Source organism: Drosophila santomea, chromosome 3R (genome assembly GCF_016746245.2).
Source record: "Drosophila santomea strain STO CAGO 1482 chromosome 3R, Prin_Dsan_1.1, whole genome shotgun sequence".
In the NCBI taxonomy this organism is placed as follows: domain Eukaryota; kingdom Metazoa; phylum Arthropoda; class Insecta; order Diptera; family Drosophilidae; genus Drosophila; species Drosophila santomea.
In genome coordinates, this window is record NC_053019.2 from 8,087,397 (window position 1) to 8,109,988 (window position 22,592).

The window sequence follows — 22,592 nt, forward strand, 5'->3', positions numbered from 1 at the left end:
CAGAATAGCTATTTCTTACATATCCTAGCGGCGTTCAGTCCGGAGCGGTTTCCCTGGCAGCTGTGAGATCCGAGAAACAAGTCACGCCCTCGTTTCACATTCACTATTACATTTATTACTTCATTTACACGTCATATCATACATATTCAATTGGTTGGGTCACCTACTTAAGCTTAGTTAATACAGAATATCTGAATCCCGACATCTCACTCAAAGGAACCAAACTTTATGTAATTGAGCTTGACTTGATACAAGTAAATGGATTTTCAGTTTTGTAGTTTTAACCACGATGAAAATGGCAACGAAAGTTGAACAGTATAAAAATGTCTTTAACCTATTCTAACCAATAAAATAAAGTGAAGTCCTTATAAATGCATTTAGCTCTTAATCAAGGGGGCGCGGGAAGTTGAATGGTGTTCAGTGGCTCAGCCAGCCGCACTTGATGAAGAACTTGCGCAGCGAAGTCTCCATGGGACTGCCCAGCGATGGTGCTCCGCTCAAGCAGACAGTCTTAACCGAGAGGTAGGTGGTGGGCGTAATATTATGCTTCTTGCACAGATCCAGCTCGTTGTGACTGAGCAGTTCACTGCCCAGCGGCTGGGGCAGGTGCTTCAGTTCCTCCAGCTGGGTGCGCAATTTTAGGCTCATGCTGGGCACCTGCTCACTGCCTGCGCCGGCAGCCTCGTTTTGCATTTTGTGCTGGTTTCCGCTTTGCAGGAGCTGAGAATGCTGCTGAAGCGGCTGCAGATGTTGTTGGCTTCCCTTCGCCGAGTTCGTGGGCAGATTCGCCATCGTCGTAGCCGTGGAAGTCACTCCCGTCGTCGCTCCCGAGTCCACTGTTGCCCCCATTCCCGTCGTCTGCAGCATCGTAGCTGCCGACGATCCCCGACAGCTATCCAAGTAGTTTTTGCTGGGCAATAATGCGCCGGAGCAGGTCGGGTCGGCGATGTGGAGCGTGTTTCTTGGTGCGATTGAATTTGAACTTACCTCGGCGCCGCTTGACATTTCGCTAAGCGAACGAAACAAATTATTATTTATGTTCAAAAGTAATTGCAACTTTTTCACAAAATACTTACACCTTTCTGAGATTCGGTTGTGGGGAGTGCAAGGAAGAGCTTGGCGGCCGATGACTTCCATTGGATGGTTGCGTGTGGTCCTGTGGTTAAACATTGTCTTATAGAACCATTCGAACGCTCGTTGTTTGGCGCGTTTATTATGCAGTGGAGCTGAATATCGTGAGACAAGACGGAAAAGCGATTGTAAGAGTTTGGTCAGGTCAGGTCAGGACGGCTAAAGCATGGCAGAACACACGATATTCAACTCGTCATGCATTCTCAGTGAAAAAAGCTTACTCCAAGGGGAATAAAATCGAATCTTACCAGTCTGAGCGTCTTAAACTCTGGTTTTTGTATCTCAAATTCATTTAATTATTTAAATCCTTACATACAATTTAAGTTCATCTTTAAGTTAATTTATTAAAATATAAAGCTAACATAACCCCTGGAGGAGTTTTAGATTTCGTAAGTCGATAGAACAAAAATGAAATATATTTTTGATTTAAGTTTAAAAAACAGAGTGTTAGGTCGGCTTTTCGAGTGCAAATCAAATATTTACGTTTGGATAGTTCGATTTCGGCACCCCAGTTACGGAGCCTTACACTTACGGTCTTCCCGTGGCCATAAGGTACTGCAGAGCGGTGCGTCGCTGTTGCGGCATGCTGCTCAAAGTGGGTGCATTCCGCAATTTTGGTCAGGCCATTGTACCGGTATCGGTATAGCTCTGACTGTCGAATGCGTAGTTCCTTTTCTCGCTCCAGTGATCCCAACAGCCGTTCATACTCGTTACAAGTGTAGAACTGGGCGTAGACCCGAAATCTGTCACGGAACTCGCGCTGCTCTTTTGTGAGACCTTGTTGCAGAGCGTAATTTCTGTTGCGGAAGAAATTTGATACCAACTGATAGTCCCTGACCATCCGTTTTCTGCGAGCCCGCTCTCTAAGTCGGCGGGTGTAGATGTCCACGTGGGCCAGCTTAAGCATCACATCCACCTCCGTATCCTCAGAGCTTAAAGAGATGTTGGAGATCAGTTGCTCTGCCGTGGGGTCGTACTCCCGCTCGAAGCTGTCCCTGTTGGGCATGTAGCCCAGCTGCATGGCCTCATCGGAGTTGATTTCCAATGGAGGCAAGGTGGAGAGTGCATTGGTGCCCAGAGGACCAGCGTCGTCGTCTCCTGTGTGATCTATAAGGCGGGGTCTCTGGCTCTGGGCCGGCGTCCAAGTGGCCCTTCCAATCGTGCCATTCACGAACTTATTCACATACTCCTCCTTGGCGTCCTCCGCCGACTTCGTCTCAATGTGCTTGCTAATGTCCTCCCAGTTTCCGAAGCCGTACTGCTCGATTGCATCCAACAGGCGGATCTCCTCTCGTGCCGTCCACGCCCCCTTTCCACGAAATACACTCAATATGGAGGTACCCGTGTCCATGAACTGGTAGGCATGGTTATTTTGATGGGCACCGATTTCCGCACCTGCGGCAAAGCACTGCGCAAAAAATAAACAATCATACAACATAAATACAGAGTCAGCTGTTTTTTAATCAACATGGTGAAATTGCCGGTTGCGTGTATGTATTTGTTTGTATGCCTAGATGAGTCAGTTTTTTGGTTCCAAATTTGCGACGCATCTCTAGATTGTGCGAGTGTGGGTGTAACAGGGTGGGTCGATTATGTTCACAAAGTAATATCGGGGTAAAAATAGATATTCGAAAATTTAGCCAATTTGTTAAACAAACTGTAGTAATCAAATTTTCTTCCACCTTCGTAAAATGCCTTATAATATACTTTGTATTCAGAAGAGCAAGAGCAACTTCCATGTTTAATATTTAATTGGGTTAACTGTTGTTTATTTTCTTTATATTTTAAAGTTGATTTGGCAAAGAAATAAAAACAGAACCATATTTCATATTGCATTTATTATACTCCTAGAAACGCAATTTACTACAACGTAAATTCAAACATTCGTTTTAATATTTACAAATCCACCTACAATTCTAGAACCTCAAAAATTGCGACCCACCCTACTGCACACATGTGTACGTGCGTCGCTCGTCGTCGTGTATGTGTGAGTTACTTACTTGCAAACATAAATCGAAGTTTTCGCACTCCGCGCAGTGCACTCGAATGCCTTGAATATCATCCTGGCAATTTGTGCAATTATACTTTGTGAATAAATCCGCAATTGTGGTCATTTTGGGCCAAAACGTGGATTTTCACGACAATTCTGAGTTGTGCGAAAAAAAACTTATGCCAGCAGTGTGACCAGACGCGAAGACAACGCCATATTGCTCGACTGGGAATTTGTATATATAACAAAGAACCAGTTCTTCTAAACAGTGCCGCATATATAGCTAGTTTTTGAAGCTATTTCTAGCGACTTTTTAAAATTGCAATCTTGTTATTTTCAGCAAAAAATAAAAAAACCAGCTTGTTTAATTTGTAATTCGTCCGAAATCTTAACTTTAGAACATACAACATTAAACATAAGCGGCTTTAAACATCATACATATTTAAAACTCCAATATACATAAATATTGATAGTAGTTTATTTAATAATTTCAAAAGTTTAATTCGAGTGTTTTGCCTTTTCTTTAAGTTGATTTTTACGCTAATATCACAAAAATAATATATAAAACTAAAATATAAGATGTGAATATCAAACCAAAACCAATCTGATGGTTGAATTAAAATGAAATACACGGGAGTTACAAGAAATTATTAAATGTTGTTATATCTTTTGTCTCAAACAAAAAGTTAAAACTAATAACTGCCGAAAAATATTTCGGATGCTTACATCTAACATGAACAGGGTGTGGGACTGTCGTGATATTGTAGGTTACAATCATTACAATAATTGGGAAGGATTTGGGGTAGGCTACGCTGTATAAATAGTTGATTATTCGATTAGTTCATACATTGTATATATGCTGAATATGTTTAGATTATTGTTAGTATTGCTGTCTTACACCGAACAGTAGCCGAATTGTTATGGGTTCCAGATATATCAGTGGGCGGTGAGGACTAGTTTGTGTTGCATGTGGCTTTGGTGGCATTGTTGCTAGTTTACTCTTGCTAGTTAGCTTGGACCAGAGGAAAACAAAACGAGTTACACAATACAAAATGGTTAACAAATCTTAAACAGATATGGCAAGTTTCTTGTGCAGCTGCGTTTCCAAAACACGCACACGGCCAACAAAATTCATCAATTCGAGTACCTAAAAACGTCTAAATAAGTCTATTTGAGCGCCAAATTCGGTTTTGGTGTCGCACCTGCGTCGGATCCTAGGGATTGAAGTAGGTTTAACAATACTGTTCGAGGACATTTAAGAGTTTGAGATTCATGATTTTCACAGATACGGTTCGATTTGAATTCGCTTGCGTAAGGAACTAAGGAGAAGTCACAGCGCAGGCGCGACCCCAGTCGTCATAATTGACGACTGGCAACGGAAACAGATCCAGGTCCATTTCCGTCTGAACCGCCTGCTCCCGGCAACGAGACTCATAAGCAGGCGGCCGCGGAAAATGGGCTCTCAAAATTTGCATAAGCCAGTAGTCCTAAAGCATAACTATCAACTAATTTGGTATGTAAAGTCTTTGTGTCTTTTTCTTGGGCATTAGCGCGATGAGCGTTCGAGGTCCAGTGGCAATGGCCAACTAGCAACAGTATGACCAGCATGCCGGCCGATGCCACAAACTCTGCACCATACTCACTCGGATATGGAAACCGATTCGCTGTGCTCGGTGGCTCGTCTTTGTCTCTAAACTCTCGCTGCTCATCGTCATCGTCTTGGGAAGCATCTAAACATTGGCTAAGCTTGGCGGGGATCACTGGTATGGTGAAGCTGGAATAAGTGCTGGTATGGCTCAGCCCAACAATATGCATCTGATTGTATAAACTGTGCTCGTTTTCAGGATGCCTGCTGTTGTTGGTGCCGCTGGATCTGCAGCTACCGCTACTGGCGAAGATCGGTCTCGTGGGTGCGGATAAGTTACTGGGGTGTGGATTAATTTGCTTCTTGATAAAATACTTGAAGAGGGGTTTGTTCCTCTTTAGTTACGGTTGAATCTGCTTCTTGGGTTTTTTTAACTCAGCATCTTCGTCACGCTTAATCTCGGTGTACCGCTCGCCCTTGAGCGAAACGATCTTATTGTCCCGGTAGCGAACCAGCTTGCGAGGCTCCATCTTTGGGACCACCGGCTTGTACTCACGCTGGGTGGCGTTCTTGTCAACATAGGAGTACCTAGATGGGGTAAATAAAAAAAAATACGATTGAATATTTGTAATTACAAATTACATTGCCTATTTTAGGTGCTATAATATATTGCTGTGCCGACTTTCTTTTAAATTGTATACTTACCTAGCGATAATACGATTCTTGAGTTCATTATCGTCGACGACTACATTCTTTTTTATGTAAGTAGTATGCGACTTGTCAGTAATACATTGGTTGGTCTCTTGACGATGCAAGAGGATCTGGGTGGCGCTATCGATGTCGCCCTTGGAAATTGCGATGCAGTGCTTGATCTGCGAAAGGATATAAATGCATAACACAGTATTAAAAACTTCTTTCATTTGACTTACCTCGGCAATTGCCGAATCCGGAAACATTTCCTGGAGCACTTCGGTCTCGTCCAAGAAGTAGTCGCAAGTGGAGCTGGAGCTGTCGGTAGAGCCTCCATCGCTAGTCTCCGAAAGATGTTGGGAACGCTTGTTTCCACCACAGCCGCCGCTGCTGCTGCTGTTCGAAGAGAGTTCGTCCTTTTCGGAAGTGGACGAGTTGCGAGCACGCAGCTTGGACTCCGGAATAATGCTGGAGAGGCTCAGGGAGCTGCAAATATATTGCAAGTATATATTCAATATAAAAACTTTTAGCATAAGAATGCAAAGGAAAACGTACTTTAGCGATAAGTTGACGGCGTCTGGGTTTTCCTGGTTTTTCTCCATATCGGTAAGCTCATTGGCCAGCTTGTAGATCCAGTCACAGATGATGCCCTGGTCAATGGTGGAAAACTCCTCGAAGTAGGCTCCCATCATCTCCACAAAGCCCTCGACATCGAAGCACGGGTCCTGGGAGGCCTCCTCCAAAATCGAAATAATGTACGAAAGCACGATTTCGTCTACAACACTGAAGTCGGCTCCCGGTATGTGGCCACTAATAAACTGCACCAGGCTGCGCTTCACCATCTCGTGCTGCTTCTCCAGATTGGTCATATTGGCTATATAGTTGAAGGGACTTCTCGAAGTATCTCTTGCTGGGTCGGCGGTTTTCAAACAGCTCTCTCTCACAGGGCGTCACTCAAAATGCTGAAACTCACTGAATGGGGACTTCCCCGTAACTTAGAGCATGTCCTCTGACAGTCGAATAATAGAACTTGAATTTAGTTTGAATGCAAATTGCGTTTTATATAGTTTTGATTTTGCGAGCTGCGCCTTTCTTTTGCTTCTTCCTGCTGCAATCAATAATACTCCGATACACAGGCAGCTCCTATCGATTGAAATAGAAGTAACATAAGTCTATCGATATGTGGAATTCAAAATTATTTAATTTTCTTTAAATCCGTTATACGGTATTGATTATACTTTAATATATTGCTTATACTGTTTATAATCACGCCATTTGTACATTTAGAAATCCATAATAAGTAGAACTCCTGCTAACCGATATCTTTCAGGGGGCGCATCTCTAATGAGAATGAGAAAAACGAAAGTCACGCAACGCAGTAAACAAATTTTTAGGTCTATCGATAGACGTACACCCACAACCCCAATTCCAGCCGGCAAATTCCGGAACGTAGTCTCTGCTCAAAACGTCTATAGAGGTGAGATTTTTTTGCCTCCACTTGGATGCTACCATACCGATCCGTATTCTTGCAGGAAATTTGCCAGCCCGATGGACAAGCGCGTCACAGTCCTGCTGCCCAATGGTCGGCGGCAGAATGTGAACGTGACGGCGAACATGACGCTGCTGGAGATTTTGGAGACGGCCTGCTCCAAGCACGGCTACGATGCGGAGGAGCACTGTCTCAAGTTCCACAACAAGGTGGTCGGACTAACGCAGCAGTTCCGTTTCAGTGGCCTGCCTAACAACTGTGTCCTTGAAATGGAGCAGACAGAAAAGCGGCGTACACTGAGTAACGTTCTTGTCTGCGTCCAGCTGAACGACGGATCCCGCCAGCAAGCAGACTTTTCGCCCAACGACACCATTTGGCTGGTGGTCCAAAAGCTCTGCGAGTCCCAAGTCAATGGTTACGAAAGCCCCGTCATCGTCTACATGCGCAGCGAGGTCATAGGACAGGAGCAGATGCGCCAGACCACACTGAAATCCCTAGGAATCCTCGAGGGTCGCGCTATGATGCGTCTTATCGACAAAAAACCCGAGGACCTTAAGACCCAGGCAAATGTGTACAAAGCTCCCGCTGTCAAGCCTCGGGTAGACAACGACGACCAGCCCAGCACCTCCCGCTCTGCAATGGCAGCTGGTGGCAGCGGAGGAGGCGGTGGATTTGCCCTTACCAGCAACATGATCAAGAATTTAAAACGCACGGCTCCTGAAGAAAATGCCAGTGGGACTGAACCAGCCAAGACCTCAGGTGAAGACAAACAAGAGCAGCAGCCTCAGCCGGAAGCACCTAAATACGACTGGGGTAGTGGTTCCGGATACTCCATGCACCACCCCCCGGAGCGAAAGCAGGACGAAAACGAAGTCGAAGAGAATCCAGGCAGGGCTCCCCCAGTTGTGAGAGTAATTGGTCCCCGTCAGGCTGTACTCTTCTCCTTGGACGAATCCAAGAAAAACGCAGACGATTTGCCGGACTCATTTTTCGACTTGACCGTCAACGATTTAAAGATGGTACTCCGCGATTTAAAGCGTACTTCAACCGGAGATGACGACGCTCCCTTGCTGACAGCAAAGCTGAGGGAGTTGGAGCGCCAAAAGACCATGCTGGCTAAGCTCAACCAGTACAAAGACTGTGTGCTGCGCGTTCAGTTTCCCGATCGCTTCGTGCTCCAGGGCATCTTTAAGCCGCACGAGCCCCTTTCTTCGGTGGAGGAGTTTGTTCGGGAGTTTTTGGTCCAGCCAGGGGAGCAATTCCATCTGTTTACCATTCCACCGAAGAAGGTGTTGCCCTCCGATGAGACGCTCCTGGAGCTGAATTTTGTCCCAAATGCCATCGTGCACTTTGGGTTTCTCAAGGACTCGCTCAATGCGGCGAACAATCGATTCGTGAAGGAGCAGTACATGGATCAGTTGACCTCCGAGGAGGGAGCGCATTATGCGGTTCAAAAATACCGTCTTACCCGTGCAACGGCGGCGGGGTCTAGTTAATAGATACATGGCTTTAAGCGAACAGTCTGCGTGATATTAAATGAATCCGCTTTATTTCTATATATTTTTTATTTAAAAAATTTGTACATCAAATAAGGATTGTCGTTCTTTTCTTTAAAACACGAACTATTTATTTCAGTTTTATACGTTTGCATTTCTCCCAAATGAAATAGAACACATTTGCGCCACTTGATGAGCAATGCATGGAGCCATTACCATTTTCACAACAAAATTAAATTTAGTCTAACTTTATGTAGACCCAACTATCACTGGACAACTGGAGCGCAGCGTAATAATATTCATGTGAATATGAAGATTATGCCAGAAGACCGCCGACCCTTAGCCTAACAACTAATATGCTTATATTTTATGGAAAATGAAACTAATTGAATTTTTACAAAAGCTTGTCTTCAGAAAGTCGTAAGGCCAGACTTTAGCATGATCTTTTCTCCTCTTTTAAGGAAAAATCTGCCATCGTTTAGCAATCCTAAGCTGACAGTGCTGTTCTGAATGTGGTTATAGGTCATACATAGATGTCGGGTTATGGGTTTTCCAACGATGTGGATAACCGCTTTTTCAACTCATAAGCCTAATTAATGTGAACTGATAGAAAGGAATTTTTTTAACAAACTCATTCTCAACCAAAATACATTTTATAAATCTTTTTTCATGCGAATTTCAAACTCATTGCAGTAAATTAGACAAGCGCCTAATAACATAACAAATCATACAAACAACACAAATAACTAGTAACGGTCAATAAGTTAAAGTGGTCGGTTATGCTGTAACTTAATTAGCCAAGCCTGCAAGCTTGGCGCATACAAAGAAGCCACAAAAACTAAACACATCGACTATGCGAATTTGTTAAGTTTTGTTAAATAAACCGAGTTTAATGAAGTTTTTCTTATCTCAAAGAGTGTCCTCTTACTTTTATCCTGCAACATATTTATAGGGACTTTTGAATGCGAGAGAGATAAAGCATTGCTAATTAAATTAGACCGCAACAAATTACCTATTATCAATACTATCATTACCATGTTGTAAAGTCATTTGCCAATACGTCCCAAAAGTGAAATGTACAGCTTAAAATTTGTAATGTTTATTGGCATTTTAAGTGCTTGTATAATTTGCTGCCAAGGGTTTGCCAAATCCATTCGAAAGAAATCGTATGCTGCCTCAACAATGGAACTGATGAACCTTCTGAAGGTTGAGGATAAACTGGTAGACAATTTAAATGGCTATGTGGAAACACTGAAAATGAAATTAAATTTAATGAAAAGGTGGGACTAAGCAGCAGTTTCTCATTGAATAATTACATATCCACGTATTACCTACAGATCCCTAACTGCTATGAGTACAGAGCACAACGAAATGCATAGTGACTATGAATCGTACTTGGCAAATCCATTGAACAGCTTTCGACTAATACATCGCCTACACACGAGTTGGAGGAAATGGTATCACTATGCCTTTAGGACCGAAAATAATGCATTAGGTACTGCCAATATCTCGCCAAGTCAAAGAGTTTGCTTTAAATTATATTTCGTAGTGCGTATTGAGAATGCCCATCATATGAGAATGCTGCTACCCACTTCATTGGATTTGGAACACGCGTGTCGCGGAATCGATGACTTGATGTCCTTTTACGACCTTAAGCCAGAAGAGCTGGCAGCTGGTAACTTAGCAGGGTACTCACAGCCAGAGTAAGTTAGGCTAAGTATACTGAAATACACAATATCATTATTACTGACTTCCAGTACAGAACTGACAGCTTACGATTGCTTAGCCCTCGGAGAGTTCAGCGTTCAAAGTCGAAAGGATGATCTTGCCGAGGCTTGGTTTAATCTCTCTTTGAGTCGTTTTGATAATATATTCGACCAATACCAAGCGCACGAGACGTTGGCTATGCTCCTGGCGAAGAACAAGCAGCTAACTGCAGCCCTTCACCACTTAGAGAACAAGCCGGAGGAAGTAGCCCCCAGTCATGGAGTCTTACACATCGAGGAGGAGTTGGCGACTGTGCAGAACTGCACGGTTGTTGTCCAAAAACCAAGTCGCCTCCACTGTCGCTACAACAGCACCACGACGCCCTTCACGCGGATTGCCCCTCTAAAAATGGAGGAGCTGAGCTCGGATCCGTACATGGTGGTCTTTCACGATGTGATTTACGACAGCGAAATTGAATTGATGCTAAACTCAAGTAATTTCATATTATCCCTGACTGATTCGGGTCAGGAGTCGGCGGTGAGAGCTTCGAAGGACTCATATATAGTAGAATCCAAAACCCTTAATGACCGGGTAACCGATATGACCGGATTACGTATGGAGCTCAGCGATCCATTTTCGCTGATTAATTACGGCATAGGTGGGCACTACATGTTGCACTATGACTATCATGAATATACGAATACGGTATGATTTTTGGAAAATTTAAAACTATGTTGGAAAAGTATTTTTATCATAGTATATTTTCAGACCAGGGCAAAGTACGGGGATCGAATAGCTACTCTTTTGTTTTACGTAAGTCACTCCACTTTGTCGCAGTCTCCTTGGTATTAGCTTGAAGTTTTTCCAGCTGGGAGAAGTTGACTCGGGTGGCGCCACAATCTTCCCGAGGATTAATATTACCGTTACGCCCAAGAAGGGGTCAGCGGTCTTCTGGTACAATCTGCACAACTCCGGAGCTTTGCATTTGGAAACGCTGCACTCAGCATGCCCGGTGATAAGCGGTTCCAAATACGGTAAGCTTTAAGGAGTTATGCTTTGCATGAAGTACCCACCGTATCTTTTTTTATAGTACTCACGAAGTGGATAAACGAGCTGCCTCAAATGTTCTCCACACCCTGCATGAAAGACTCGAATCTACACCCACCGCAAAATGTATAATTCTATAATCTGAACTGAAATCCTTAAGATTAAATGAGTTTCCTTTCCCGCATGATATCAGGTATATCTCTACCGTTATCCGCCCGCCCAGTGCTGCCAAGTAACTGTAACTGAGTAGCTGAGTAACTGGAGAGAGCGAAAGAGAGGGCCCCAAGTTTGAGTTTGTTTGGCGTATCTTCGGCTTACCGCGATTGCAACTTCGATTCGGATTCGGATTCGGATTGCGCTTATGTTTCAGTTTCTGATTCGGCTTTCAGTCGTTGGCCGCGCGCCAGAGCAACAAGTTAAGTTTCGCACCTGGCCAGGTGATCGCGATACTCGCAGGTTGTAAGTCGCTAACGCTTTGCTTTGGCAACACAGTCTAAATATTTTGTATAGCCAAGGCGATATTATCAGACCCGTCTCAATCTAATGGGCTGCGGTTGAAATTACAAAATTAAATCAAGAGGCTAATTCGCGTTAACATTGATTTGTCCAGTGCTAACAGATTGTGTGTGTGTGTGTGTGTGCGTGTAAATTGGTTTTGCGCTAATTTCGGGCGAAATATTAACGCGGCCAAAAGAGCTAACGAAATTAAAGCGTATCGAAAACAACTTTTACCTATGCTGCCAGTTTCAAAACGAGGCAGAACTGTTGTTGTTTTACTTGTTGCCGTTGAACGTGCGGTCGCAGTGTTGTTGTTATCGCGGTGTGTTTGCTTTTGGGGGCGTGGCTGGTAGTTGGCATGTGCGCAGCCGCCTTAAGTTGGCAGTGACAATAGACCAAAAAGACAGACAGCCGAGGAAATTATGGAGCGCTGACCAACAAACCAAAACCAAAGCGCTGGCAATTGGAAAGTTGTTGTTATGCTCAAGAGAGCAGCGAAGGAGACAAGTGCCGGACTGGAATATCGCTGCATGTGTCGCTAAATAAATCACCAGCGTTTCAGTCAAGAAATCATAGCGCTACAAGACTTTTATTATGCCCCTTTTTTAATTAGCTTTTTGGCCAAGTGTAATCAAATGTTGTGACAAATGGTGATAAAGTTAGCTTGAAAAGTTAGTTCGATTTTCAATCAAATTCTTGCAGATCAATTCGGATTTAAATTGAAAGAAATAACAATTGCTTTTTATGGATAATGTTATAGCTAGAAATCTATGTGATTTGGCTTCAATTTATAAAATTGCTTCCAATTTCTTATAATGCCTTCCATTTAGACAAAGTTATATAGCTAAATAGATGGATCAGAATGGATCGTGAGTTAGAAATGAAAAACTAAAAAAAAAACAAGAGAGAACGCTATAGTCGAGTTCCCCGACTATCTGATACCCGTTACTCAGCTAGTAGAAGTGCAGGTTTGTGGGCGTTAGAGTGGGCGTGGCAAAAAGTTCTTTGGCAAATCGATAGAAATTTGGAAGACTAATACAAAAATGAAAAAATATCAAAACATTTTTAAAAAGTGTGGGCGTGGCAGCTTTGGGCGGTTTGTGGGCGTTAGAGTGGGCGTGGCAAAATTTTTTTTGACAAATCGATAGAAATTTACAACACCAATACAAAAATGAAAAAATATCAAAACATTTTTCAAAAGTGTGGGCGTGGCAGTTTTGGGCGGTTTGTGGGCGTTAGAGTGGGCGTGGCAGCATGATTCGACAAACTTGCGCTGCGTCTATGTCCCTGGAGTCTGTATGCTTAATCTCAACTTTCTAGCTTTTGTAGTTCCTGAGATCTCGACGTTCATACGGACAGACAGACGGACAGACGGACGGACAGACGGACAGACGGACAGACGGACGGACAGACGGACATGGCCAAATCGACTCGGCTATTGATCCTGATCAAGAATATATATACTTTATATGGTCGGAAACGCTTCCTTCTGCCTGTTACATACTTTTCAACGAATCTAGTATACCCTTTTACTCTACGAGTAACGGGTATAATTAATCTGTTTAAACTTTGCCTCGACTTGAAATGCACTTGCATATGTAATATATTTTACTTAAATAGCAGTTGAAAAGTAAATATACATGTTTTGGAATAGCGGCTCACAGATAGGGTAGGTTTTACAGCTAGTCGTGAAAATAAAATACTCCAGCTCGTCGCTGCCTCTGCCGTCGCTTCTGCCACCGTTACCGCCTCTGCCTCTGCCGGCGCCTACGCACGCGTAGCGCGATTATCGGCGCATCTCAGTCGCGTCACCGCCTCCGTCCGCCCATCTTCACTTTTACCGCCGAAAGAGAGAGTGAGAGTGTTTGCCCCGCTCATTTGCGTTTCTTGTGTCTACCGGTTTTATTTTGGTTTTACATACATTTTCTGTATTTTCGTTCAATTTACGCGCATTTCATTGCTTTCCTTCATTCGCAATACTGGAATAATTGATTAAAATAATAAGTTCATTAAATTTAATTAAATCAACTATCCGCTTCCGATCTGCGGCACGAGTCGCGAACACAACGATAATAAAGGTTTTTTTGTGTTTTCCTCATTTGGCTTTTCCCTCCCACAGTGAGTGTTTGAGTGTACGTGGAAAATAGCAAAGCAAAATTACTTGCATCCGACGAAAATAACTAATCATCGTAATTTCCGAAGAAAGAAATTTTCAAGCAAAATTCGACAGAGAAAAAAGTGGCAAAAATGAACTTTTTTGTGATTGGCTTTCTGATCATGCAGGCGGCAAGTGAGTAAAATGCAGTTTTCATTTTTCTTGTTTCCATTTTACCAAATAATTGCTGTTTCTGTTGTTGCTGTGTGGCTGCCGGAGCTTAATTGCTTTTCACGGGTGTCGGATAACAATTATTTAATTCGGGTTGGCAGCAGGCTGAAATTCAAATGACTGAGGCGACGAACTTTTCTTGAATTCGAGTTTGTGTCTTAAGTCTTTAGACTCAAGACAGCAGCTATATTTTATGGGGAGTCTTATGACACCTGGATATGCTGTAATACTAGACTGCAGACACAAAACTGGTCGCCGAAGATTCTTTTGTAAGCTGTCCAAAATTAGTGGTCGGTAATTAGCCAATTGGTCAAACAAACAAAGTAAATAAATACTATACTGCTAGGTAGACAATTTGGCGTCAAGATTTGGACGTCCACTTAAATTTCAATCAACTTAAGTCAATGCAAAAAGTACGCCATATATGGCAAATAGCAACCATAACAATCTTATCTATACATTTGTTTATGCATATTAACCCACCGATCCGCTGCTGCAGTTTATTGGCATCGTTTTTTCATATGGATTCAGTTTCTGTTCATTGTCTGCGCTTCAATCGGTTCGCTTTATGCAAAAACCTTGCCGAGGAAACCGGATTGGTTTTAGGTTAGTCATGGTACCATGGAGCATTCTTGACCTGAAGTAATGTGCAGCTCATTAAGAACAGATACCCATGTATATACATACATATGTACATTTATTTGGGTTGAAGGTGTCTCCATTTAGGTTTATACCTATTTATCGACCATTCGCCAATTAATCAATTTGCAAATTGCATAAACTAACCTTGCTTAACCTTCGCACTACAATTCAACCTGTTTTATTTGATTGAGTGTAACGATGTTCCAATCGCCCCTCAATATGGCTAAGTCCGTCTTGGGCCAGAATATCGGTCAAGATCAGAGCAATAGTGGTCTACAAACTGGCTGCTGGTTCAGACAATTTTCGCTGCCTAGTTTGCATAAAGTTTATGGTGTGTTTACTGACCTTTGCTTGGCCAAAAGGAAACTATCCATGGGCAGGAGGAACTTATGCACACATCACTCAAATATGTACCGACATTGCCCTGCCCAAATCTTTTGATATTCCCATTGATGGCTTCATAAAATTCACTGAGCAATCGTGGACCATGAATCATCAATATAACGCTGATTTGTACCCGAACTCATTGGGATGCGTTGGCCGCATATGTTTCTCTTTATTGTTTTCTTTTCTTTTCGCTCGTGTTTGGCTCAAACTCAATATCTGTTTTGTGGTCAATGACGCAGCGCTTTGGAGGCATCTTCAGTTGTTTCTGATGCTGTTGCTTTTTCTGTGTTTTTATATAACCCACATTCGGACCGATGTTTGAGAGCTTTATGCAATACTTCTGGCCCGAAACACTTGGCTTCGGTGTGAAGACCCTTCCTGGTCAAAACTGACAGCTAATAGCCAATACGTTAGTGAGTATACGCCCCGTGTGACAAGTAAACATAAAATATTATAAATGTTTTCTGGCTAAATGTACATACTTTCAACGGCAATTAGCCTTTGCCGTTGAATGTTTTTCTTAGCCAAACCATTGGGCCTCGGAAAGATGCATTGTTGCAACTGCAAAAGGGGCTAAAAGTACTAAAAAATAATAAGTAAAAGAAATTGCATTGTCATACAATTGGTCAATAAGTAAAAGGCTCTCCGAGCTGGTATTTTGCAAAGTGAAAGGCAGACTGGCATCTGTGCACTTGCAAAAACATATCCCATAAATTCTAAAGTACATTTTTTATATGAACTTTTTAAGTGATAAATAATACCAATTTAAAGTTTCAAGTTTTAACTTTTTACATGTTGTCATTTTAGCTTCAAGCGAATAGCTGGGGGAATGCCTAAATGACCAACATTTTGCTCGCTTACACTGTTCGCTACATCTGAGTTGGAAAAAAAATCATTTAAGTGCAAGCCAAATATTACCACAAATACCACGTGGGAATTAAGTTGTGTAACAAAGTCTTAAGAAACATGATTTATGATTATAAGATAGGATGATGCATAAATAAGAACCAAAAAATTTCCCGAACTTTTTTTGGGCAGTGGACAACAAGACTTCCGTTTGGGGTTATTCCCACACAAGGGACGTGTCCTTTCCCTTTTTCGAGTTCCCCTCTGCAGACATTTGTACGTTTTGTTCGCAATTAGGAATAAATTAAGGCATGATTACCGCCTCTATTGTCTGGGCCCATCTTCACATAATATAAAGATTGTGTTTCTTGGGCCGTCAAGTGTGTTGTGGCATTATTTCCGAGCACGCAACCCGCTCACGTAAGACCTTCGCCTCGGAGATGCTGCACCGATCTCTGGGCATTCAAAGTCTTGCATTCCATTCCACACCTTTGTGACTAGCTGACTGTTTGGCCCACACGCATACACGCTCAAATTGCAATTTAATTCGATGGCCTAAAGTGTCTTTGTCATAAGTTTTGGCTGTCGGGGCTCTGTTTCCCTCGGCCTATCGCTCACTGTCAAGACCATCGTTCAATTAACATAATTAACCGGCAAAGGGGATTAGCAAGCCGTGTTTGTCGAAGACCATTTGGACAATCCAAGCCAATCCGAAACAATCTCCCCCCAAGACGTGCGATAATGGTTTCATTCGGACGGCTTATTCGAGGCACAGGGGCAAGGTCAGGGGCATATCGTAAAGTTCCCGAAATCACATTTTGATTTTCCCTTCATGACATAGAACAAGGTGTAAGAGTCGATCTATGATGCAAGTCAGTTCAAAAGACAATCTCCGTCATTTAAATCGGTTACTTTTAGCACCACGGCAAGGTCATTAATAGCACTTAAAAGTACGATTTCCTGTCACTGACAATGAGAACAAAAGTACGAGCCAGTAAGCTAAGTAAATTAAGGAGAAATGGAAAGTTTCGCCCAGTATGTCAGCGTAAAAAAGCGAAAGGTGGTCGCCCAAAAGAGCCTTCGCGAAAAAAATCATTGACGATGAGATAAAAAGATTGACCGTAAAACGTTTTGCCAACAATGGAATGTTAAAGCCTTTAAATATGAGTGCAGAATATTAAAAGGGAAACCACTTAGAGAGGCGTTGTCTGATACCTCAAAGGTTTGGGTTAAGGTTCGGCCATAATGAATGGACGGCCTAGGCGCAGATGTTTGATAATTTATACAAGATATTTGCATTTGCGTCTGCCAAGCGAGATCATCAAATTGAATTAACGCTGAGCTCGGCCAGCCAGCTTATGCTTTTTGTTTCAGTTTCAGTTTCGGTTTCAGTTTCTGTCTTAGCATCCGAGTGAGCAATTAATATCAATGTTTTTGAGACCAGATGACCCACTTTCGCGGGCAGAGGTGCTAACTAGACGGGCTTTACTGATCAGGGGATGTGGGATGCAAGATGTTGTCTTCGAGGAAAGTAACTAAACATTTGCTGCCGCTGATCAATGGCTGGTCTATGCCAACACTGCCCCACGTGCATATTTATGCCTCATTATTTGTTTAGTTTGGATTTCTATTTGGCCACTTGATGCCGGGCAGCCACGACAAGTCGTAAGGCCGCCGCAACTCGCATTTCATACCTGAGATGAGAGAAAGCGCTTGTCGATCGCCTGTGACTAACTGCAAATGTCGCTGGATGTCCCCCACGGACAATTCGAAAAAAATTTCATATTTTTATATTTCCTATTGCTCTCCGGCATGCCGGGCTATTTGCCTAGTTTTCCCTAGCTAATTGCTGGTTTCCCTTCTCAAATTTGTCGTCGTGCAGGCCATTTGCATGCGCAATTAAAATAACTGCTCGCCCACACGGCGAATGCGTAATGCAAATTTGTGTGTAAAAGTCTCTAAAGTTCCATTATCAACCATTTCGGGGGGAGCAGGTATAATCGATTGTGGCTTTTGAGTGGTAGAGTGGTATATCTGATGATGATGATAATGATGATAACGATGACGGAGACGGAAAGTGAGCACATCGGGTGCGCGCTCTGATCCCGCGGAGATGGCTAAACATTGCCTTGCCATGCTGACACTCCATTAGGCGGGCGGTTATAAAACCAGCTCCATTTTCCTTGAACCCACAAGCCAAAGTGTTGGACCGGACTCTGATCCGACCCGTAGCGGCTCTACACTGAGGAAAAATGCATAAAAGTAGGCTTTTGCACTATATTAACAATCTGGTTAGCAATCAAGTAAACAATTTATTTAACTGGGCCACAGTCCGTCATTTTTGGCCAAGTGTATCATCTAAAACGATTACCACAATTGGCAACATGTGCCACTCGCACATAATGGCTTGCCATTAGCCGCCTTAGAATCGGTTTCAAATGCTGCTCCATGAATATGGATGGACGACACGCCGAGTGGCGGGGGAATTTTGAAAGAATTCATTCGAAACACGTATTACATGTCCCACTTGACATGCTAACAATTTAATTTGAACCCAAGACTCGCAATTTGGCTCCCCAGCTCGAATTGAAGTCTCTAACTTGGTTCAGGTCAATGGGGGTGCTCTCTTCATGACTTGGGTAACCCCAGCTAATGCGTAACCTATGGCACTTATGGGGCTCAATGGTTTTGTGGGCCCCAATCATAAGGAAGTGCCATTTGTCGGTCCATAATGGGTCTGCTCACGGCATAGTAAATCGATTATGGCCACGTTGAGATCGCTGTGAGAATGCTGGCGGCCTGGTTTTATTACTTGTATGTCTGCGGTCGGATTGGGCCATCTTCTCTGCTTCAATCTGGGTCATTCCGCGGTCACACCTTATGTTGGCAGATGCAAGATAATAAAAACACACATACCTCAGATTCCACGCGCCGAATCGGATGTCTTCGTGAGATATAATCAGTCAATCCGCACATCAATCAAGACATCCGCCACGCAATGCGATTCGATGCGGGATCGCATACTTAAAAACTTTGCGCCGATTTTTATTTGAAGACTTCATGCTTCAAAGTGATAAAACTTTTATTAATTTATGCCAATTTTGTAAAGTGATATAATTCATGTCAGATTTGAAGCCACACCCTTTCTAACACAGCAATACTACTCTTAGTTATTAATCCAAAATTGGTTAAGTTTTTGGTTGTGGTTTAATGTTGCATAGAGAAAACAACACAGAAGATTTCCCCCCTCTTCCGTATCCACTCAATCCCTGGAATACCTTACCCTACACGATCTCTACATAATATTAATCCCTTGTTGTACTAATTAGTAACATAACTATTGTATTATACCAAAGAACTATCCTATTCTGTGTTTGCTTTTTCTATTCTTTATTTATAGGATTGGCTTGCGGGACGTGTGTTTTATCGTCCGATTTCGGTTTCATTCTCGATTGTAACTTCAAAAAGTCTGGACTGTTTCGTGTACGAAATTTGGGTGGCCTTAAGGCCCATTTCGGTTTAGGTAAATCTCTCAACTGTTCTGTCAACCCATTCGCACCATCCCCACCATTCCCCTCACCCTTCATTTTCTCAGTGTACATACGACCCCGAAATAGTTCAAGGTGTAGACGTAGAGTACGTAGTGTTTTCAAGGCTTTCAATCCTCCAATTCTCAAGTGCAGCTAATTGGTCAAGTAATCGAACTCGACCTGAACTCAAACGCACCGCGAATAGCGATTAAGTAAGTCATTATGCATTAATGCCAATGTCAGTGGTAGCAGCACATATATGAACTCAATTCTGATAATGTAGAGCGTTTCAGCGGAGTAGCACAACAAGAAATCGGCTTGAAGAGTGACCTGTAGTTCAATTGGCAGGGGCGTGCAGGAGGGGTAGCTAGGATTCCAGTTTAATGGGACTTTAATGATTCCAAAGAGCACTAAAAGCATCGCACATAAACATACCAATTTTTTCGAATTTGTTAAAACTGGTATAATATATTTTTAGTTATCATTAAAGAAAATATTTTTTTTTGATTTTTGTATCTTGTATTTAATAATAATAATAATAATTTAGGATCATTTGACCATTTACAAATAGGAACAAGTGAGCCACACGTGTTTGTTATTTTGCTCAGATGTTTATTATTCACTGACCTCCTTAATAGATGAACCCTACTAGGCTCTGTGTACATAAAAGCCACATAGATGTAAGACTTTGATAAGACTCATACGAGAGCCACGTGAAGGGTAAAACAAAAGCCATTAATTAACACATCATTGCCCAACCCTCGGCCACGATTGAAGTGATTGATGGGGCCGTCGTGCGCCCGACCTAACCCAAACCTTTGCTTCTTACAGGTTTCAGTCTGGGCGACGAGCTGGGCTTTCCGGAATCGCTGGGCAACACGGAGAGTGACCGCCGGCGGGCTATCAGCTACAAAAACGGAGCACCACCCGACTTGGTGGGCGTACTTCCATCGACCCAGCAACAGGTGAGCTCAATCGGTCTTCTTGCATTTCAAATTATTTCATTACCTCACATCTCTACCGAAGGTCAATCCACCCGTGCAACACCCATTGCCAGAGAAACGGATAAGTTCACGGTCCACTGGAGCAGCGCCGTTTAACCTGCAGCAGGTGCAACAGCAGCAGCAACTGCAACTCCAGCAACAGAAACTGCAGCAACAGCAGTTGCAGCAGCAATTAAAGCTGAAACAATTGCTGCTTCTGCAGCAGCAACAGCAGCAGCAGCAGCAACAGCTCATGACCGAGGCTCGTCCATTGCCATTGGGTGTTCCTGCCTTCCGACCCATTCCCCAGAAGCAACTGGCCGCCACTCAGCCCTCTGCTCCGAGTTCGACCCCTGCGGAGAGACGGGTGGCCGTGGACACCCCGGAGCCGCGGGTCAGTCTCAACAACAAGCTAATAACCTCCATCGATCAACCGGTAAGATACTACACATGTTACACGTGCTTTCTTTGGGTTCTTTGTAAATGGAACAACTCTAGTTAATTCCCTGAAGTAACGCACTGAGAATTGTAATTAAATATTCTGTTAATAACAAATTCACACCCATTCGGATAGCACTCGAATCGCACTTTTCACGTGGCCAATCCGGTGGTATCCCAACCAGTAGCCGTGCCGGTGTTCCAGGCGATGCCCCAATCCATCGCCAGGATCGCCAATGTGGGCAAGGAGCACCGAACGGTGTCCAGTCACCCGAACTACCTTCAGTTCGAGGAGCCCAAGTTCGACCTGAAAGATGTTACCGTAGAGGAACTGGCCGCCGCTGCCAACGTAACAGTGGACACCATCAAGCACGCCATCTACGTCCGGGAGCAGCAGCTGAAGGCTGAACACCGGGCCCAACTGGCGGCGAAGCTAAGAGAGGAGTTTATGCGCACCTCCACTGTGAGGACTACGACCACGACGACCACAACGACAACCACTACACCGCGTCCACAAAAGTCGCTGGCGGAGCACAAGGTGTCCAAGGTGGGTATTGCGTTGAAAGCTGATGACCAATTTTCAATTGGATATAATATTTATGTTTCACTGCTTTAAATCAGGTAATGAACGCCCCTAAGGAGTACTATCCCGTGGGCTACGACAAGAACTTTGACGACAACTTCAAATCCAAGGTGGACCTGCCACCTACGAGTTTCTCCTGTGCTAAACAAAAGCACTTTCCTGGTCTCTACGCTGACACCGATCTTGGCTGCATGGTAAACTACACGCACTTGATGCGTTTTAGTGCGGTAAATCGTACACACTTGTTAATCGCAATCCACAATCTCTGGCAGGTATTCCACGTATGCGCACTGACCGACGACGGCATGGTGCGTAAGTCGTTCCTCTGCCCGGAGAACACACTCTTCGACCAGACGATCCTGAAGTGCAACTGGTGGTTCTACGTGGACTGCAGCTCTAGCACCAGCGTCTACGACTCTAACATTCCCATCTCTAAGAGCTATCAGCTGATGAAGTCGCTCACTTATTTCTCCAAGTTCGCTGGCGGCCAGAGGCACGAGCAGGATGGAGACAAGGATGAGAATGCGCTGGACATCGATTCGCTGCGGGAGTCGATGGAGGGCGTGGCCCGGCGCCAGGAACAGGCCAAGAAGGCGGAGCTGAGGGAGGAGGAGCAGCGCAGCCTGCCCAAAGAGGATCATGAGCATGTGGTTCCAGCAGAGGCAGAGCAACAGCTATCCAACTAGGCTTCACTGGGCCCATCCCAACGCTATCTGAGATCTAGGTTAAGTGTTTACGATCGAGCGTCTCTGGTCGATTAGCCGTACGTAGTCAAGTCCTTTTCTGAAGTCAACGGTTTTCCCAATCATCAGAGAGAGAAAACAAAAAACTATTCCCGAAATTGGTTAACCATTCCGATTATATTCAGATTCAAGGACGCCTATTTGTGGCGCTTCAACATTTTATTATCACAGAGTCAAAATAGTTTTCTCCATATCTATTCGAGGAAATGGATAATAGATATGACTAAGATTATTTTGATCACAAAATAGAGGACACTAGGGAACTGATATTATTATGGTTTTTTCTCTGTTAAGCATCATCACTTCCTGTGGCAGCTCTTGTACTACAGAGTGCCCCTTAAACTTAGTCTCTTCCTAGCCCTTAGGTGGATAATCTCTAGTTAAGTCCCATCAGTGAGTACATTTTGATTCGGGCACTTATTTTTAGTACGTTTCACTATTTATTTATTGTACAAGTATTTCCCGAAAATAAAACGTCGTT

General features: G+C 43.5%; 5 protein-coding genes across 8 annotated transcripts; 3 read left to right on the forward strand and 2 right to left on the reverse strand.

Moving 5' to 3' along the window:
* Window positions 1-92: 92 nt before the first annotated feature.
* LOC120454197 (transcriptional adapter 2B) lies at window positions 93-3,335 on the reverse strand. 2 transcript variants are annotated; one of them, XM_039639291.2, is made up of 4 exons: window positions 3,132-3,335; window positions 1,664-2,539; window positions 1,077-1,156; window positions 93-1,009 (listed from the first exon to the last, which is right to left on the reverse strand). In XM_039639291.2, the coding sequence occupies exons 1-4, from the start codon at window positions 3,243-3,245 to the stop codon at window positions 418-420; spliced, it is 1,662 nt and encodes a 553-aa protein (XP_039495225.1). In that variant the 5' UTR covers window positions 3,246-3,335; the 3' UTR covers window positions 93-417. The 2 variants fall into 2 exon arrangements, with proteins under 2 accessions (XP_039495225.1, XP_039495226.1); XM_039639292.2 differs by having other exon boundaries at window positions 746-1,009; window positions 1,077-1,226; window positions 3,132-3,334.
* A 291-nt stretch (window positions 3,336-3,626) lies between these two features.
* On the reverse strand, window positions 3,627-6,520 carry LOC120454200 (CUE domain-containing protein 2). The gene is made up of 4 exons (XM_039639296.2): window positions 5,952-6,520; window positions 5,636-5,882; window positions 5,412-5,578; window positions 3,627-5,294 (listed from the first exon to the last, which is right to left on the reverse strand). Exons 1-4 carry the CDS (start codon window positions 6,263-6,265, stop codon window positions 5,108-5,110), a joined length of 915 nt encoding a protein of 304 aa, XP_039495230.1. The 5' UTR covers window positions 6,266-6,520; the 3' UTR covers window positions 3,627-5,107.
* A 213-nt stretch (window positions 6,521-6,733) lies between these two features.
* Window positions 6,734-8,480, forward strand: LOC120454199 (tether containing UBX domain for GLUT4). Its single transcript, XM_039639295.2, has 2 exons — window positions 6,734-6,873; window positions 6,929-8,480. The coding sequence occupies exon 2, from the start codon at window positions 6,945-6,947 to the stop codon at window positions 8,379-8,381; it is 1,437 nt and encodes a 478-aa protein (XP_039495229.1). The 5' UTR covers window positions 6,734-6,873; window positions 6,929-6,944; the 3' UTR covers window positions 8,382-8,480.
* Window positions 8,481-9,425: 945 nt separating this feature from the next.
* On the forward strand, window positions 9,426-11,400 carry LOC120454198 (prolyl 4-hydroxylase subunit alpha-1). Its single transcript, XM_039639293.2, has 8 exons — window positions 9,426-9,661; window positions 9,719-9,876; window positions 9,931-10,084; window positions 10,139-10,793; window positions 10,857-10,901; window positions 10,957-11,122; window positions 11,179-11,261; window positions 11,329-11,400. The coding sequence occupies exons 1-8, from the start codon at window positions 9,456-9,458 to the stop codon at window positions 11,383-11,385; spliced, it is 1,524 nt and encodes a 507-aa protein (XP_039495227.1). The 5' UTR covers window positions 9,426-9,455; the 3' UTR covers window positions 11,386-11,400.
* A 25-nt stretch (window positions 11,401-11,425) lies between these two features.
* LOC120454196 (mediator of RNA polymerase II transcription subunit 15) lies at window positions 11,426-22,588 on the forward strand. 3 transcript variants are annotated; one of them, XM_039639287.2, is made up of 8 exons: window positions 11,426-11,594; window positions 13,753-13,923; window positions 19,235-19,357; window positions 20,196-20,329; window positions 20,391-20,783; window positions 20,922-21,332; window positions 21,407-21,562; window positions 21,641-22,588. In XM_039639287.2, the coding sequence occupies exons 2-8, from the start codon at window positions 13,881-13,883 to the stop codon at window positions 22,052-22,054; spliced, it is 1,674 nt and encodes a 557-aa protein (XP_039495221.1). In that variant the 5' UTR covers window positions 11,426-11,594; window positions 13,753-13,880; the 3' UTR covers window positions 22,055-22,588. The 3 variants fall into 3 exon arrangements, with proteins under 3 accessions (XP_039495221.1, XP_039495222.1, XP_039495224.1); XM_039639288.2 differs by having other exon boundaries at window positions 11,426-11,591; XM_039639290.2 differs by lacking the exon at window positions 19,235-19,357.
* Window positions 22,589-22,592: the final 4 nt, after the last annotated feature.